This window comes from Manacus candei, unplaced genomic scaffold, assembly GCF_025592945.1.
Source record: "Manacus candei isolate 608988 ecotype Guabito, Panama unplaced genomic scaffold, ASM2559294v1 h1tg000049l, whole genome shotgun sequence".
Taxonomy (NCBI): Eukaryota; Metazoa; Chordata; class Aves; order Passeriformes; family Pipridae; genus Manacus; species Manacus candei.
Genome location: NW_026138097.1, coordinates 7341290 through 7358184, shown reverse-complemented (window position 1 = coordinate 7358184; position 16895 = coordinate 7341290). Strand labels below are relative to the sequence as shown.

The 16895-nt window shown below is 35.1% G+C and overlaps 1 protein-coding gene across 3 annotated transcripts in view; it reads left to right on the top strand.

Moving 5' to 3' along the window:
* ATP9B (ATPase phospholipid transporting 9B (putative)) overlaps positions 1-16895 on the top strand; it is a 157160-nt gene that overhangs the window by 33920 nt on the left and 106345 nt on the right. For all 3 annotated transcript variants that reach the window (XM_051798877.1, XM_051798876.1, XM_051798875.1), the window contains exons 6-7: positions 6667-6725; positions 14573-14624. In XM_051798877.1, the coding sequence (XP_051654837.1) occupies positions 6667-6725; positions 14573-14624 (111 nt within the window). The remainder of the gene's footprint in view (positions 1-6666; positions 6726-14572; positions 14625-16895) is intronic.

Sequence of the window (16895 nt, the reverse complement as noted above, 5' to 3'; positions counted from 1 at the left end):
AGAAATTATTAAAAGGAGAAATCAGTTATGACTCTTTTTTTTAATGAACTTTGAATCCCATGTTGACAATGATTTGTGATCCTTGAACTAGCAGTGTTTTGAGTTGTATCCAGTTTTGAGTGAAAACGTTATTGCTGTCACCACTTAAAATTCAGTTGTACTACACATTGCCACAAACCTATATATAAAATCATGAATAGGTGACTGCACCTTTTTCTTAAAATAGGATTCTTTCATAATAAGGCATTCTGAAACTGAAAGATACCATTTTGAGACAAAACCTGGGATTTCTTACTGTGATAAAATTAGACTACAATTTTGTAGAGGATTTAGGTATTTATGTGCAAATTAAGGAAGTCAAATACTATGCTTCCATTAACTATATTTATAAATGACTTTCAGTATAATTACCTAACTTTTAATATTAGTAATATTCTTCATGTGGAAAAATTTGGTTAGGCTTACTATACTAACCTACAGGTTAGTGGTTTGGAGAAAGAAGACTTTGTTACTTGTGAATGAACAAACTTGATACTGATTTAATTAAAAGCCTGAAAATTGATGCCACTCTGAAGAGTCACTTTTCAGAGTGGAACTGCACTTTATACTAACATCTTTTTTTTTTCCTAGTGATTTTATGGCTTGTGTAGGTTTTACAGTCTTTGATTTGAACCTGTTCTTTTTTTCCATTTCAAAGAGAGAAACTGACATAGAGAGGTTAAGCAGGTTGCCCTTGTTCAAATTGGACAGTAGGAAAACTTTAAATTAACAAGATTAAGTGTTACCCTTAGTTTAATCACCTCCAGTTAGTTGTTTTGCAAGATTGTGTTTACTAAAGGGAAATAAACGTATTTGTCGCAATAGAAGTTAGCAGGATCTGAATTGTGATTAGGTACTTGAGTAAATATAGTGTGGGTAGGCTGATTTGTAAGCTAAAATCTTCTTATACAGAGTTGCAGTAGATGAAAATTGGGAAGTCTGTCACTACCTAACAGAGTTAACTTTCTCTTGGAGTCTTTCTTGGCTGTGGGAAACGCTGAACAGGTAAAACATGTAAATGCTGACTTACGACTTGCATGTTGCTAGTGTAAGAAGTACCAGCTTTTGAAGATAAAGGGGTTCACATTAGTGACTCTTGAAGACATAGCATTTCTTTTTAGTAATTGGAGAACTTGAATATATGTTTGTTCTAATCAGTAAGTCTTAACTTTTTTTTTTTATAATAATGAACTGTTCTGATTAGGAAATCAAGGGAGAATGGGACATCTCAATTAAATGTTACTTATTTGTACTCGAACAGCAACTGGCCAGATTAATATCCATAGACTAATTCTGATCCATGAGATATCCAGTATTGTGCAGTTCTCTATTTTTCATGTAACATGGAAAAGCTCAGTCACCCCTTGGTGAATTTGCTATGTATAACTTTACATTTGTCAAGTAGGTGGACTGCTACATGTGAAGTTTGAATAGTTTCTGCTTTTTCAAGCCTTTATGGCAAGTGATGAAACATGCAAATCAGTAAATGCATTGAATTTTTTTAGTGAGCAAATAAATGAAGTGCACCCCTGTCCATCTCTGTCATGTGATTCTTTTCCCTCGTATACTTGGTTGTGGTACCAAATATCTTAAGGTGTATATGATGCATTCTGCTGTTTTAATCTTACTGAGATGCTTGCTGCAAAATCTACTTTCCTTTTCTACATATCAAAGTCTACAGATTGTTAATAGGTAGTTTCCAGTCAGCATGCAAGTTTAACTTGGAGGGAAGAAGAATATTTACCTATAGAATTGAAATTACCTGACTGTTGAAGATTCCGTGAATTTAATTGCCTTTTTCTGCTTCAGAGTGGTTCACCTCTCTATCCTTTTGTAGAGCAGAAACTGCAATGGAAAAAATTTTAGACCTATGAATGCAGGTTTGGGAGGACTTCTGTTTTGCTTTCTTAAGGAACCATTATACATTTGGGACAGTTTCTTGTCTCCTGTACTTAGGTATGACCAGCTAAGTGCCTCTGAAAAGACTCTGCTACTCTGCAGAGGAATCACCTCAAGTTTATGAATAGGCTATTATAAGCTATTATTTATGAATAGGCTATCTCTTTCATTAACCTGTGAAGAGCCAATTGGCTAATAAAATTGTAAAACAATTTTTTTCCCTTCCCATTCTTGAAGTTGGCAGTCCTGCCCTGAGCCTTTCATAGTTAAGTTTCTCTGTGCAGTGTTACGGAAGTTTCTAAGAAATAAAAAAGATCAAGAAGAAAACAACTAACTATAATAGTCTTAACAACAAGTGGCAGAAGAGGCAGAAGTGACCTGCATCTGTCACTTTATCTCAAGATTTTTAACATGCTGCAGAACTCTCACTTTGCAGTTTGCAAAGCAAAAGAAAAATTGAATGACAGGAGAGATGAGTTTAATGAAATAATTCCATCCAGGCTTCAAATGTGAAAGACTTGTGTCTTTGCAGTATTCTTAAAGGATGTTAAGGCATGAAGGTGAAAGCATATATTTAAAACTGTGAAATTGAGAAAATATCAATAACTGCTATGCAAGAGAAAGATGTATGAAAGCTACTATGTTTCCTTTCAAATTCGAGAATTGAGAAGACTCTTTTGAAGAGCTACAGTGATTTGAATATTTTTTTAAATTATTATTATTATTTTAAATTTTTTTTAGAACTTCAGCTCTCCAAGAACAGGTTGTCCTTCTGCTTTTTAAAAAGCCAGTTCATTAAAAAAACCAAACCATTATATCTGAATCTAAAGGTACAACATTACATCTTTATTGCTTGCCATATTTCAGACTCCTGATGACTTAATTCCTGGTATTCAGACCATTTGGAACAGATATGTTTTTAAAGAATTGTATCAACTTGATCTAACTGATTAGAGGAGCAGTAGCAACAACAGAAACAGTACTTGAAATTTTAACGTAAGAAAGAATTTGAAATGGAGGCCAAAAGAGAGGAAAAGTCAAGGGGGCTGTTCTTCCACATTTTTGCAGCATTGAGGAGATTGGATAAGAAGGAATGAAGGTTGTTCATTTCACCTTCACAAGAGAAGACAGATCACAGGATCTCTCTAGAGTTTTTACACTGGTAATTAAAGACTAATCTGAGTTCTATATACGATAGGGTTTGAAAGAAGGACCTAAGGACAGCACTTGCTCTGAAAGCTTAGCATCCTCACCCTGGACTTGCTGTAGCTTTAAGCTTCCCCTCACTGCCTGCCTGCTCGCTCCTCCTCCAGCTCCCCGTTGTATCATGTGTACTGTAATTATGCTGACAATTTAGGCTAATAGATACCAGGCAAAACTTTCATATGTTTCTCTACTTTACTAGTGTCTTTCAAGAGTTTTGTATTTTAGGGTTAGACACAAGCTGTATTACCAACTCCACCGGCAGTACTTCAGACAGTATTTAAAGTATCATGGGTAAGATGTAATAGCAACTTAAAAATAATTTGAAAATCCTGTTTTCAGAAGTGGCTGTTCTTTCATGAGTGACACTCGTGTAGTGGAGAGACTTTATTAATAACAAGAAGTATATTTTATAGCCACATTTTGTTTACTTCATTTCTTAATTTTTTGTGTGAAGTACTTGTTAGCACATATGAGGTATTTATTAGTTTCTCAGATCATTGCAGTTCATTGAAACAGCTTTATCTTGAGAACATAATGAATTACTACAGACACATTTCAGTGTTCCAGTTCTGCATAATTCTATATGTTGCTGTAGGCGAAAGCCTTGTGCCTCAGTGGACTATAAAGTCTGGATGCGCAGCCACTTCTGACAGCTTTGGACTTTTTATTGGTAATTGCACAGATGGTGAAGTGTGTTTTGCTACGGAGATGTTTTTAGAGGAAAAAATAGTTTGCAAAAATAATTTATGCAGTGAATAACATTCAGTGTCTTATTTCTCCAAATGCAGCTTCACTAAGATGTAGTATTGCATTATTTTAATGTTCTCTGAAATGGTATCTTATGAGCCTTATTTTTGCTAGTCTAAAAGAAAGTGTTATGTGTTGAGTTTTCAGAATTTTAAGCCACTTTTTAAATTACTACCACATTTTGCCATTTAGTTTTTAATGGAATATGTCCTGCCATTCAAACTCATTGTAGAATTGTCTTGTGTGTCGCAGGCCACTTCCTTGTGCGTGAGGATGCACAGGATACTCTTAACAAAACATGTTAGTGTCTAATAAAGACAGCATTCTGTGCTGTTTTACTAAGCCACCTGGAAAACAGTCTAATAAGGAAACTTTTCAATTCATAATGTGAAATTCCTGGAATTGCTAGACTAAGTACAAACAAAGGTGCAGTGTGGGTTCCTGTTGGTATACTTGACACCCTGAGTCTTTGCTTCATGTCTGCACTACATCATGTTGCAAATGAATGTTCTACCTGCTCTTGTCCTCTGAGGTTTAGTGTCTTTTGATCTTTACTGTAGATGCTGTTAGAACATGACCATGGAAAATTGGATTATTTTAGTTGATAAAATTGCTAATAGTTGCATTTGATGAGTAGCTCTGAATGGTTTTGCTCCTACACGACTGTATAGGTGGTATATATCTGAGACTTGGCATAGCTCATACTAGGATTTTTGTTGTTGTTATTATTATTATAATCAGTGGATTGATAAACTAATGAAAATTATTAGGGGAAGAATGGAAAACAATATAAGAAATGCTATCCCTTTAGTAAAGCCAACAGACTTCGAAAGCAAAGTAAACATTACAGTATTTCTTTATATGCTATTCACTGTTAGTCAAAACTTGAGAATTTTTAAGGAGAATTCACAGCCTCGTGCAGTTAAGCAGGGGAAATATGTTGATTTTATATCAGACTATTCTTTTAGTGGCTGAGTTTTAGTATTAAGTTACTTTAAATTTAAAAAAAATAAAAATTTGATACCTATGGAAATTAACTTAGTGTCAGTGTATCTTGAAACTCTTGTAGATTACTGCTGGTGTTCTTGCTACAGCTTTATATATCTTCTGTAGTCTTCTGCTACCCCCTTTGCCCCACAAATGTTGAATGAAGACATAATTTGTTTTATATTTGAGAGCAGAGAAGGGAAAGTGTTTTTGGCAACTAGTGTAAAAGGTCACTATCAATAGCAAAGTCTGGCTTTCAGAAGTAACTTTGCATACAGGGCAAACAAAAATTGTGATTTTTGTGACATTGCACATTTTACAAGTGCAAATGTCATGGAAAGTGTATTAAATATTAACTGTATATCATAGGAATACATTTATTATTGACTGAAGTAAACATAAAATACCTTACTTTGGCATGAAATGCAATTTTAAAGAGCAAGTACTGAAAAAAAATTCCTCATATTATGAATCTTACTACCTTTTAATCAACATACATGTAAGTTTATGGAATTCTTTGAGGTTAACTACCTGATCTGTCTTTATTGAGAGCTGCGATGAAAAGGGCTCATGGATTTGGATCCTAACTTTGGGGTTTTTTTTGATACTTAGTATAACTTTGAGAGATGATGGTGCATTGACAAATCTACTACTTGTGGTATTTTTGATTAAACTTCAAGCTGATTGCTGCTCCTTCTGTGCTTTTGTGGGTTTTCTGTTTTAATTCATTCAGTTTGATTTTCATTTAGACCTCTACCACTTTACCATATTTTGACATACCTGCTGATCACACACCTGCTGATGGAAATCATGATAGTTTCTGTTGAGAAAGGATCATACTTGTGGGGATGTGTTTCAGGTCATCAGGCTATGTAAATATGCATGTGTTTATATACTGAGGGTTTTTTGGGTCTTGGTTGTTTTTAACTCAGAGAAGCAACTTTATTCTGGAACTGTGGCAAGGACTTGGGATTAGAACTCCTGAATTCTGATGAGATCAACAATAACATACTTTGGGCAGTTGCTTAACCTCTCTGTCTCGGTTTTTCAGTCTGTCAAATAAAAATGTTAAAACTTTACAGTCTTACAAATATTAATACCCTACAGAACATATAGAAATTAAATTGGAAAATGTGCTGTGTAGATTTTTGAATGAGTTGTTCACAGCAGTTACTGAATGGGCTGCTTTAGAGAATAAAAAAATCAGCTTTTGAAATTTTAGTTTTTTGAAATTAAATCTTCAGGCATTTCTTTTGACTTCAGAGAAATTTACCTCTTTTCCATTATAATTACCAATAAGTGTCAGGTGGTGCCAATTACATCAGGAACTTTAGTGGTCAAGAACTGATGATAACCTGTTGATAACTGGGCTGTGAATAACAATTCATGCATGTGAGACTGCTCCATGACTGTAAGCTTAACAACTCTTGACTTGTCAGACACAGAAGTGCTGTTTAGTAGGTGATGTGAAAGATTGCTGTTTCCAATTTATAACTGTATTACTGATACTATAGGTCAAACTTGAGCATCTCCCATACATTTGTTTTTCCTCTAATACTTCTACAATACCTAATTGCTTACAAAAGTAGAATTTCTTAACCAGTGAGTTATTTATTCAAGCAGATGAAATCTATTTATTAACGTGTTCAGCAAAAATCTGTTTTGTAAAAATTGTAACATTTTCACCAAACAATACCATATTCAAATAATTAGTGCATTCTGGGATTTATATTCTTATTTGTTATTAATGTCTGCCTAAGTTAATTACATTTCTTCTTTTTTTTTAAGGTAAAGTGCAAGTTAAGAGTTCAGACATACAAGTTGGAGACCTCATCATAGTGGAAAAGGTTGATACTTTTAAAATATATTTTAAAGCCTAAAGATTATTAACATGCTAATTATCTTCTGAAGAAAAGTGTATCAAGGTACTTATCTGTGGAGTACTAACTAGATAGTGTTTTAGTTCAAGTCTTATTTGAGAATCCTCAAGGAAGTCTATTTTAGAATTAATTATAAGCTTAATTAAATGTACCCATTTATATTTTATGAATTGGTATATGCTTAAATCTATCTTGTGAAGGGAATACAATTACAGAATTAAATTCCCTGATTTGCTGTGCTGAATGTTTTGTCTGATTACTGGTACCTTCCTTCTGATGCTCAAATCAGTGTTTTTCTGTCTGAAACCTTCAAGGATAAACTTTATTTATGTGTGTATATATATATATATATATGTATATAAAATGTTTGTATTATCTAATCATAGTATGTATCTAGCTATATATATATATAATTACGTAATAAGAAAGTTTATATATTTTAAAAAGGGAGAAAAAGCTTTTCAGTTTGATTGCAAATGGTGAGTGAGAGCTGTGAATTCTTTTTCACTCTATGTTAACATGACAATAAAGACTGTTGCTTATTTCAGTTGCCTTTCTGGGCTACTAAGAGGTTATTGTGACCTTAGAATTCATAGGTAACTATTTTTACTTACATTAATTCTGGAAAGGTGACTTACTTTCTGTGTGCCATCAAGTAATTCCCATCACACTTTCTGTTAGAGAGTTAGTCCATGGAGAAGTTGGAAGGAGGCACCTTGAAGCTTGTATCTGCTTTTGCTTGTTTTGGAAAGCTTCTGTTTCCTTTGTTTCTTCTGTAGTCTAAAGAAAGAAGAATACACCCAACTCTAATTTGGTTTACTGCTCTCTGCTTAAAATATATATTTTTCCATGTTAGTTTGCATTATTTCTTGCTCTTTTTAGCTTTCTTTTTGTCTGCTCTGTGTACCTTATATCTTTTGGGACCTGTCTGGGCAGCATATACTAGCATCCACAAGTAAGGCACTAATATGTCTGACCTTCACATCTATTTTGCCTTACCCCTTGCTCTCTTAGAGTGCAATGGAATCAGCTTGCAGGGGCTTGCTTGCACCTATTCCAGATTTTCTAGGAGACTGAGAATTAGATATTTGTTTTGATTTTTATTAGGGAGCTTTTTTTTGCCTCTTTAATCTCTATACCTGAAATTAATTATTATAGAATGTAGAGGTAATCTACCTTCCCCAAAATTTACTGAGATCCATCTGTCTGTGAAATTATACTAGAATTTGAAAAACTCGAGTTACTTTGGAGATCAATCTGTCTTGAATGAGGTGGGTCATTATCTATTTCAGAATTATTTGCAGTAGCTTAGAGCTCATATGTTGTGAGTACCTGAAGTTTCTAATGAAAAAAAAAAAGTAATGTTTAAGGATGTAGGGAAATAATGAGTAGTGTTCTTTTTGATGGAAGATTTTCCTCGGGTATCTCCATAAAATGCATGTAATTGTTTGAATGTTGTATTTCAGCTTCAAACTCCCTACTGTCCCAGCAGAGCAGCTTTTTTTTTTATTTTGAGGTATCTGGGGGTGCTTTCAGACTAATGAATTTGAATGTTTTCTGGTTCTTTTGAGAAGTGTATTTTGTTGCAGCAAGCAATTTTCAATTTCAGAGTATGACTCTTAAGCCAAAGAACCACTCAGGAGTGAAATGTTCAATTGCTCACTCTAATGGCAGAGGAACAAGTTAACATTGTATTTGACTGGTAGATGCATCAACAGCATTTCCGCAGTGAAATTAATGACTCATTTGAGCTGCAGATCCATATGTTAACTAGTGACTGCATCACAAATACTAACAACTTAAGTGAAAGGCTTTTCTCGATTTAAACCTTGAATATCCTCTTCTTTTTTAAAATAGTCCTAATTAATTTCAAAGTATCTCTTAAGTGACTGTAATGTGCTTAAAACAGTTTAGTTTCAAGTAATATATCTATTGTTCCAACTGAAAATTTTGTAGTGCACTATTACTAGGGCAGAAAGAAACCTGAATAGATGAAAATATTGCCTGTTTTTTAAAAGCTAAAAGGCATTTGTATATAGAAGCTGAAAAATGGTCCCCTGCCTTGAACAGGCAAGCTACTTCTAGATGTTCTCCTTGTTTTGTGTTAAGACAGATTTTTAGTTTCCAGTGGGAGCACCGATATGCGGAGTGATCCTAAATAACACAATTGAAGGGAGGAGTTGATGGGTTCAGATGTCTTTATTTAGACACTGTAGCATATTGACGGTTTGGAATATGTTTTGGAGGTGTGAAGAGTATATAAAACAACACTTTTAGTTAATAATAATAACTACACATTTATGTAACAACCTTTAATAGTAACAACACATAGTAGTGTTTAAAACCGTGCAGAACCATAATACTTTATCTTAAAACCTTGAGAGTTTTTCTTGGAGCTGTAAGGGGACACAATCGGGTTTTTCTTAATCTCTGGTGTAAAATGAAGTTAATCCAGTATTTGCAAGGATTGCAGCTAATGCTAGCATGCAGTATTGCACAGCATGCAGATCCAGGAAGACAATTGGGAAGTGCCTCTTCCATTTATAACTCAGAAGCAAGCAGGAATATTTTAGTCAATGAGAAAAGTAGACTGTTCATTGCATGACATGAGAAGAAAGGACAGTAAATGCAAAATTCTGAGGGTCTGTAGACATTGGCAATTAAGGGCAACTGGAAGACTGACTAGGGAACTAGAAAAGCTTATGTAAATAACAATTTCATGATAATAATGTGCGAAAAATGCAAAAGAAATTTGAAAGCTATTAAAAGCCATATTTTTCAAGTGAATATTGTAGCCTGTGCTGCAGGGAAGTATAGGTGTGTTTATGGGTCTTGTTTGCCAATCTGGCTAGTATTCCTGGATGACAGAGTTGCTCATGGGAACCCAGCAGCGGGGGAAGCACTTACCTTATGTTGACCGTTGTCTTGCTGTAGTTAGATCTCTAGGACTGAATCTGTAAGTCTGCAAACAGTGAGATAAATGGAAGCCCTCCTTTTCTGGAGCTCTATTTCTGCCTGGATTTAAGCAAAACAGCGTATTCAAGTCATTTTCGTGACTTATATATTCAAATTTCAGTATATATCAGTAAACATTTCTAGCTTCATCTCCATGGTAATTGAGATTACATAGTTTCTTCATGGGTTTCTGAATGCTTGAAGTTATATGTGTTGTCACTGTAACTTGTTCTGCTTTGATAAATATGACATGAGAGGGCTAACATGATTGACATATTGCTGCTGTTTGTCTGTGACAATGTACAACAGAATTTCATTTGCTCCATAATGAGATGTTAAAGATTTTTGTGGCATACTTGCCATCTGTTTCTGTGTAGTCACTCTTTTATAGAGACTAGGTATGTCTTTGCAGGAGTATCTTTGCTCTTCAGTGTCAGCAGTAATAATGACAATGTTTTTTGGTATCTTTCTGCCCACTTCCAAAATATGAAAAACCCGATGATAAACAAGATGTCGGTTTTAAATACTTTAAAGACAAACCGGTCTCTAGCCTTCACTACATAGTAGGATACATTCAGATACGTTTTTGCAGAAAAGCTTACATTATTTTACAGGAAAGAAAAAGGAACAGAGAGAACATAAAAGGAGGCAAAAATCAATATGCATTTTTTCTGCTAAAATAAGAAAATATTCACATGACTAGTTGGATAGCAGTCTATCATGGAGGCAGTGGGGGAAGGAGTTGCTGATCTCTCTCTGGTGATCAGCGATAGGACACGAGGAAGTGGAATCACAAGGACATGTAGTGACAGTACAAGGGGTAATGGCTTTAAACTGAACAAGGGTCTATTTAGCTTAGATAGTAGCCAGAAATTCTTCACTATGAAGGTAGTGAGGCACTGGAACAGGTTGCCCAGAGCAGCTGTGGATGCCCTGTCCCTGGAAGTGTTCAAGGCCATGTCGGATAGGGCTCTGAGAAACCTGGTCTAGTGAAAGCTGTCCCTGTCCATGGCAGAGGATTTGGAACTAGGGGATTTTTAAGATCCCTTCCAACCCAAACCATTCTGATTCTATGAATGAAGCTGTGTCAGGGAAAATTCTGGGAAAAGACTCTTCACTGAGAGACTGGTTGATCACTGGAACAGGCTCCCTGGGGAAGTGGTCATAACCCCAAGCCTGTCCAAGTTCAAGAAGTGCCTGGATTATGCTCTTAGTCAAATGGTTTAGTCTTAGGTAGTCTCCAAACAAGCAGGGAGTTAGACTCTGTGATCCATATGGGTCAGGTCCCTTCCAACTTGAGCTATTCTATGATTCTGCCCAATTTTGTCAGGCATAAAGTACCTGAATCTTGAATAGCGTGTACCAGGTGACTGTTTCATTTACTGCATGGGAAACATGTCCTCTGGAAGCTGGTAATCACTATAGAAACTTGATGCCTCATTCGTATTATTAGAATTTCTGTTTAATTTGGTATTAGATCAGTTGACTGTTACTTTTGCAAAATTTTGGAATGTTGGTCAAGTGTTTTAGCTTGTTTACAAGTAACTGGAAGTTTGTAGGCATGAAGTCAGTAACCTGAAACTTGTGTAATGGATTTATGTCAGAGCTGGCAGGGAAGCTGCAAAAATGTATAGCTAATCTATATGAAGACTGGATATCTGTTTAATTGTTATTGTCATTTAAGGACAGAATTATTTAATTTTCAAGTTGCCTTTTCCTTTTCCTCTTTTTTGATCTAATAGGTGCATAATAATACAGTTTAAGGTTAACGTTTTTACTGCAGTTTTTTCTGTGTATAATTATTATGTGTTATGAGGCAAGATGCAAAAAATTGCTGTACTAGTTGCAGATGAGCAGCCTCTTCAAGGTGAATACTGCTTGCATACAGACAAGCACATGAATTTTATTTTTATTGTAAAAGCACAAAGAGTTAAAATGGAAATTGCTGCAAATCAGGAAGTATTCGTGCATGGAAATGCATAGTTTTAAGGTATGCAGAGGGTTTTTTGCTACCTACATAAGATTTTTAGGTAAAATAGAATGTGGGTCTATTTTCTAGTGTTTCCTGAATTGCTTGTTTTCCAAGCATCATTTTTAGTTATGATGGTACCATCTCTGTGGCCCTTTGTGGCCCCTCTCTACTGAAGTGCCCGTAGCGGATACAGTTATAGTTGCTTCCAGTCCCATTTCTCAATTGGCGTCCTTGAGAGTATGTTGCAGGGAGTGGTAAGAAGTACGTGCCTCCCAGAAATTCAGAGTTTACATCATCTTATTTTCAAAGCTAAGCCCATATAACACATAGTTTGCCAGTTGACTCTGGCAGATCCATTCAGATCACACTATTTCAAGTGGCACTGTTGTGGCTGCATGCTGATCTTGGGAAGATTTCTTTAGAGTGATGGAAAACTTTGCCTATAGTATCCAGGATGTTTTCGATCAGAAATAATATTGCTATGTGACTGAGGCAAATGTTAGAGTTCAGCATTACATACAGGGAAGAAGCATCAGCTTCAGTGCTGTTGTCTGGTATAAATACATATTTATTCTCCATAGTGAGTGAGACTGAATTTTTTCGTGCTCTGAACTGATTTTTATGGATAGTCAGGCATAATATTTTGGAGGTCCCACACAGAGTGTCATACCAAGCAGTGTTTATTTATCATGACGGATGTATTTTGAGCTGTTTTATTGGAGGGAACTGGGAGTGTATGTATTTCAAATATTTTTCTTTGGCTTGGAGTGATGAAAGCAAAGTGCAGCTTTCAATTAAAGTAAAAGGTGGAGGGTTAAAAATAAAAAAAAATACATATCTGGTTTCGAATGAAAGCAGTTTGAGAATGCTGGGTTTCTTTCTGTTTATAGCAGTGTTGTGTCCTTAACTGTTGAGATGGAGGACTGGTTGACTCGAATAAGCAAAAAAAACCCCTCTGTCTTTGTGCTGATTCTTCTACAAGCTTTTTTGGATGTTTACTAATGCCATGGTTTGGGCTTTTCCTGGGATAAGAGCTTTCAGGGCTGCTCCATGCTGAATGCACTTGCATTTCATGTAAATATAATTTTGAACCCATTATGTTTTTCTTTGATAGTTGTGTCTTTGTAGCAATTCATGCCTTCCACTGATTCAGTGAATCAAGGTATCGTGATTAGGATTATCCTTATAAAATTTACAGACCAGGACTGTGTACTGTATTCAGTATGTGAGATACTCCAGTGCTTAATGCCTTCAGCCCTTCAGGTTAGCTTGACCTCATCTGCATTGCTGTTTCTTCTGTACAAAATAATTAACCAGTTTTCTGTAGCTGGTAGTTAATGCTCAAAATACAGCCACAATTGAATTATTATTGCTGTATCAATTTTGCAGTTTGATTATAATTGAAATGTGACATAGGGAATTACTGAATACTTTTGAAATGCTCAGATACCAATTTGAACCCTTTAATTTTTTATGTTTAGTAAATTTGGTCAGTTTTTTAAGACTGAATTCTGAGGTTCATGTATGCCGTGATCGGCTTTCTCACTATATATATTTTATTTTCCACTCAATTAGACAGTAGAGCTCTTAAAAATTAAAAGATGATGACCCCAAGATATGCAGTGGCTTTCAAGGCAATATCAACCAAGTATAAAGGGGAAACCTGAAATTTATTCTCAAATGGGGGTACTGTCTATATGAAAACTATTTATGCGCCATATCCTCTTAACAATAATCAGAAACAAGTATTAGGAAATATTTTTGTGCATGAAACTTGTAATGTCATTGCTAATAATCAACTGAGATTTTTTAAATTGGTTAAAGATAGTCTGTAAATGAAATCCAAATCATTCTCTGTGTGTAACTTCAATATCACATTGTACAGCATGTGGCATATTGGACATAAGTTGTGATGAAAGAAATTACAATTCATTACAGCATCTTCTCTAATTACTCTGTCCACTCTTCACTCTGGTCCCTGTCGACTTCGTATGTTGCTTTTTATCTTTCCAGTCCTGTATCTCTTTCAGGTTTTGACATGTTGGTTATTTTTACTTCTTCCAGTAAAGAAGTGTTGGCAATGTGTATCTAGTGCTGGTAAATGCCTTGAGAACAAGTGGAGGGAGAGCTAAGGATTTGGGTAGCCATGTAGCAGATAGCATGTGTGTGGGGGAGGGTGGTATTGTTCATTTTGTTGAACCTGTGAAGGCTTAGATTGGCTTTTCCGTGGTCAACAAATAATTGAAAATGTGATTTGATACATATAGTTCTGTGCTAGAAAGGGAAATGGCAGAACAGGTGTGCAGAGGCACTAACTATGCATGTGGCTCTATGCCTTAGATAGTGAGGAAGAAATTCTGGTCATTTTAGATACATGAAATAGGAAAATGCTGTTCCCTAGTTTGCTGTTTCCCTCTTGTACATTTGTGTGTGTTGGGAGAGGGGAGAATGCATGATATGCGTTATGTTTGCCACTTGGGTGCCAAGACAGATATTTTAAATTTCACCTTTTTTTTTTCTATTATATATGCTAACTACATGTCAGAGTTTTACTCAGTGAAATTATTTTAAAAGATATTTCAGTTGGATGTTTATATTCTTGGAGTAGTGTTTTCAGTTAAGGAAATGTTAATATGTTCTTCAGGTATTTATGATTCACTTATAAAGAGCATCTGAAAGGATTAACTGTTGTTTGCTTATTGTATAATTTTTCGAAAATATTGATTTCTGAATTGCAAATGCTGAATGTAAAGTACTGGGAGAAATCCTATTTTAATTGAGTTTCAATCCAAGTGTGACCTTTTGGTGATAGATCTTACTGGACATTTGATTGGAATTTATTTTTTTTCCTACTTAGAAAAAATATACTTTTTTTTTCTCCTCTCAGAATCAACGAATCCCATCTGACATGGTGTTTCTTAGAACATCGGAAAAAACGGGTATGTTTTGACAATTCACATTGCTTACACGATAATTTGGTGATTTGTGGTAAAATTTTAGATTGTGCATTGTGGCCAATTTGAATTGGTCGAATAGATTGATGGAACTCTACCTTCATTCAATTAATGGGAAAGAGTCCATACATGAGAAATACAGTATGCTTGGACTGTAAACCAGGAGTAATCTTATTGTGAACCTGAGACTTCTATAGGTATGTTTCTCTAAATAGGTGATTTTTATGAGTTGTTTTAACAAAAGGTTTAAATATTAAAAATATTTAGCAAATACTTGATTATTATGATTTTACAGCATTTTAAATTATCTACAACTAATCATTGTCTCACAACATACATTTAAATGTTATCTGATTGTATTACAGCTATTAAATGGAAAAGAACTGAAATATGAACCCACTAATATGTGATTAAAATTGTTATTTTTGGAAAAAATGTTTTACCATTATCTAAACCCCTGAAATAACTGATTTTTTTCATTTTGTTTTACTTAAAAATAATAATGCCTTTTTGGTCAGCCAAAAATATTCCCCAGGAATTTTTTTGAGTGAGAGAAAGAAAAGCACTTCATGTTAGGTCTATTTCCCTTCACATGGTGGTGGGGGAGTACTCCTAATCTTTGAGAAACAAATATCTCCTTTATAGGAACCCTATAAATTATAGCTGTTTTGTAAAGTATAGAAATTACTATTGGATGCCCCCCCATATAACTCAATGAGTTTTCCTCATTTATATTACCAGTTCTCTTCAGATCTTTAAGAACTGTCTGGTTTTTGTCAGACAGCACTAAATTTCGGAAAGCTAATAGCTGTGATACTGGTAAACCCTGTGTTAGTGGCACTTGGTGTGTCACTGTGGCACTAGAGGTCTATCATATATTTCAGGTAAAAGGCTAAATTTGCAGAGATCATTTGACTAGAACTATATATTTGCTGAAAGAAGGAGTTACTGTGTAGTTACTGGGTCTTGCTAATGACTTTCAAATGCTGATTAGAGGCATTTGGTCATCTATAACTGGCCTGGACTGATGAAGTTTCCTAGTAGTCTTTATATGACCTCCATCTTCATTAACTACCTTCTGGTTCAGGATACAAGGGCTTTTCCTTTTATTCCCTCTCACAGTACCACATTTTATTAAAAAGCATAATGCTTTGACTGTTCAAATCTTTTGTATCCAACATGATAATAAAAAGATTGATATTGTCCTTACTGCCCCAAAATGTGTTTTGGCTCAAGTCGCAACTCCTAAAAAAGTAGAAAGTAGGACTTCTGCACCTGTACAAGAATTACTTTAAATTAGGCCACTTGCATGCATAATCGGAGTGGTAGAAGGTGAATATGTTTGATGTATTGATCCAAAATTTTCCTAGCCTTTACTAGCCTGTGTTGGATTATATCAAGGTGTTTGGAAACAATCATCATGTACTCCAGTACGAGTATGTAGCAGTTGTAATTTAAGTCATGTACACACAATAGAAATGTGTAGGAAATGTATAGGAAACTCAATATGTAACACTGTGCAGTGTTTGCTGTTGGAGGAGCACCAAGAACTGTTTGGTGAGAGCCAGCTCACTCTCCTTAGGATCCTCGCAGCAGTTTGTATGAGGTGTGTTGTCAGTGCAGGAATAAACGAACAAGAACATTATGAGACAGTTGCCTAACTTGCAACAAAGCAAGTCCTAAAATCGTATGGATTCTGCTTGTGAGGTTATAAGGCACTGTGTAGTCTCCCTTCCCTATAGTAGTTAGTTGAAGGGTGGGGCACAGGTATGGTTGTCAATGAACTACAGGCCAGAAATGCATCTGTACAGGATACCTCTGTGTCTCGACTGGAATATATATGAATAGTAAATCTGGAAGGGCCACAGTTAATAGAACTTAGGCTATTTCTTTGTCAAGATATAGATGGGGGAAGGGAACAGGGTGAATCCCTGTGTCAGAAATGTGTGAAGAAAATATTTTTGAAAGTAAGATCTATTGAGTCTGGTTCCGTGTTTAAGTGTACTTCAGTCAGCTTTCTTTGAATGTTAGTTTTTTTCCTCTAAGACACTCCATTAATTTGCTATCTAGAAAATAAAGCTACTTGATTTAAAAGTTTATCATGTTGTAACAATAGACTTTCCATAACTGATATTACAAAATGCTTGTGAGCAATTTGCAAGAGTTCTGTACCTACTATGTAAATGTTCATGATAATGTAAAGTAAGTAAAGAGCAAATTTAGTGAAATCTTCCTAGAATTCCAATATAAGTTATT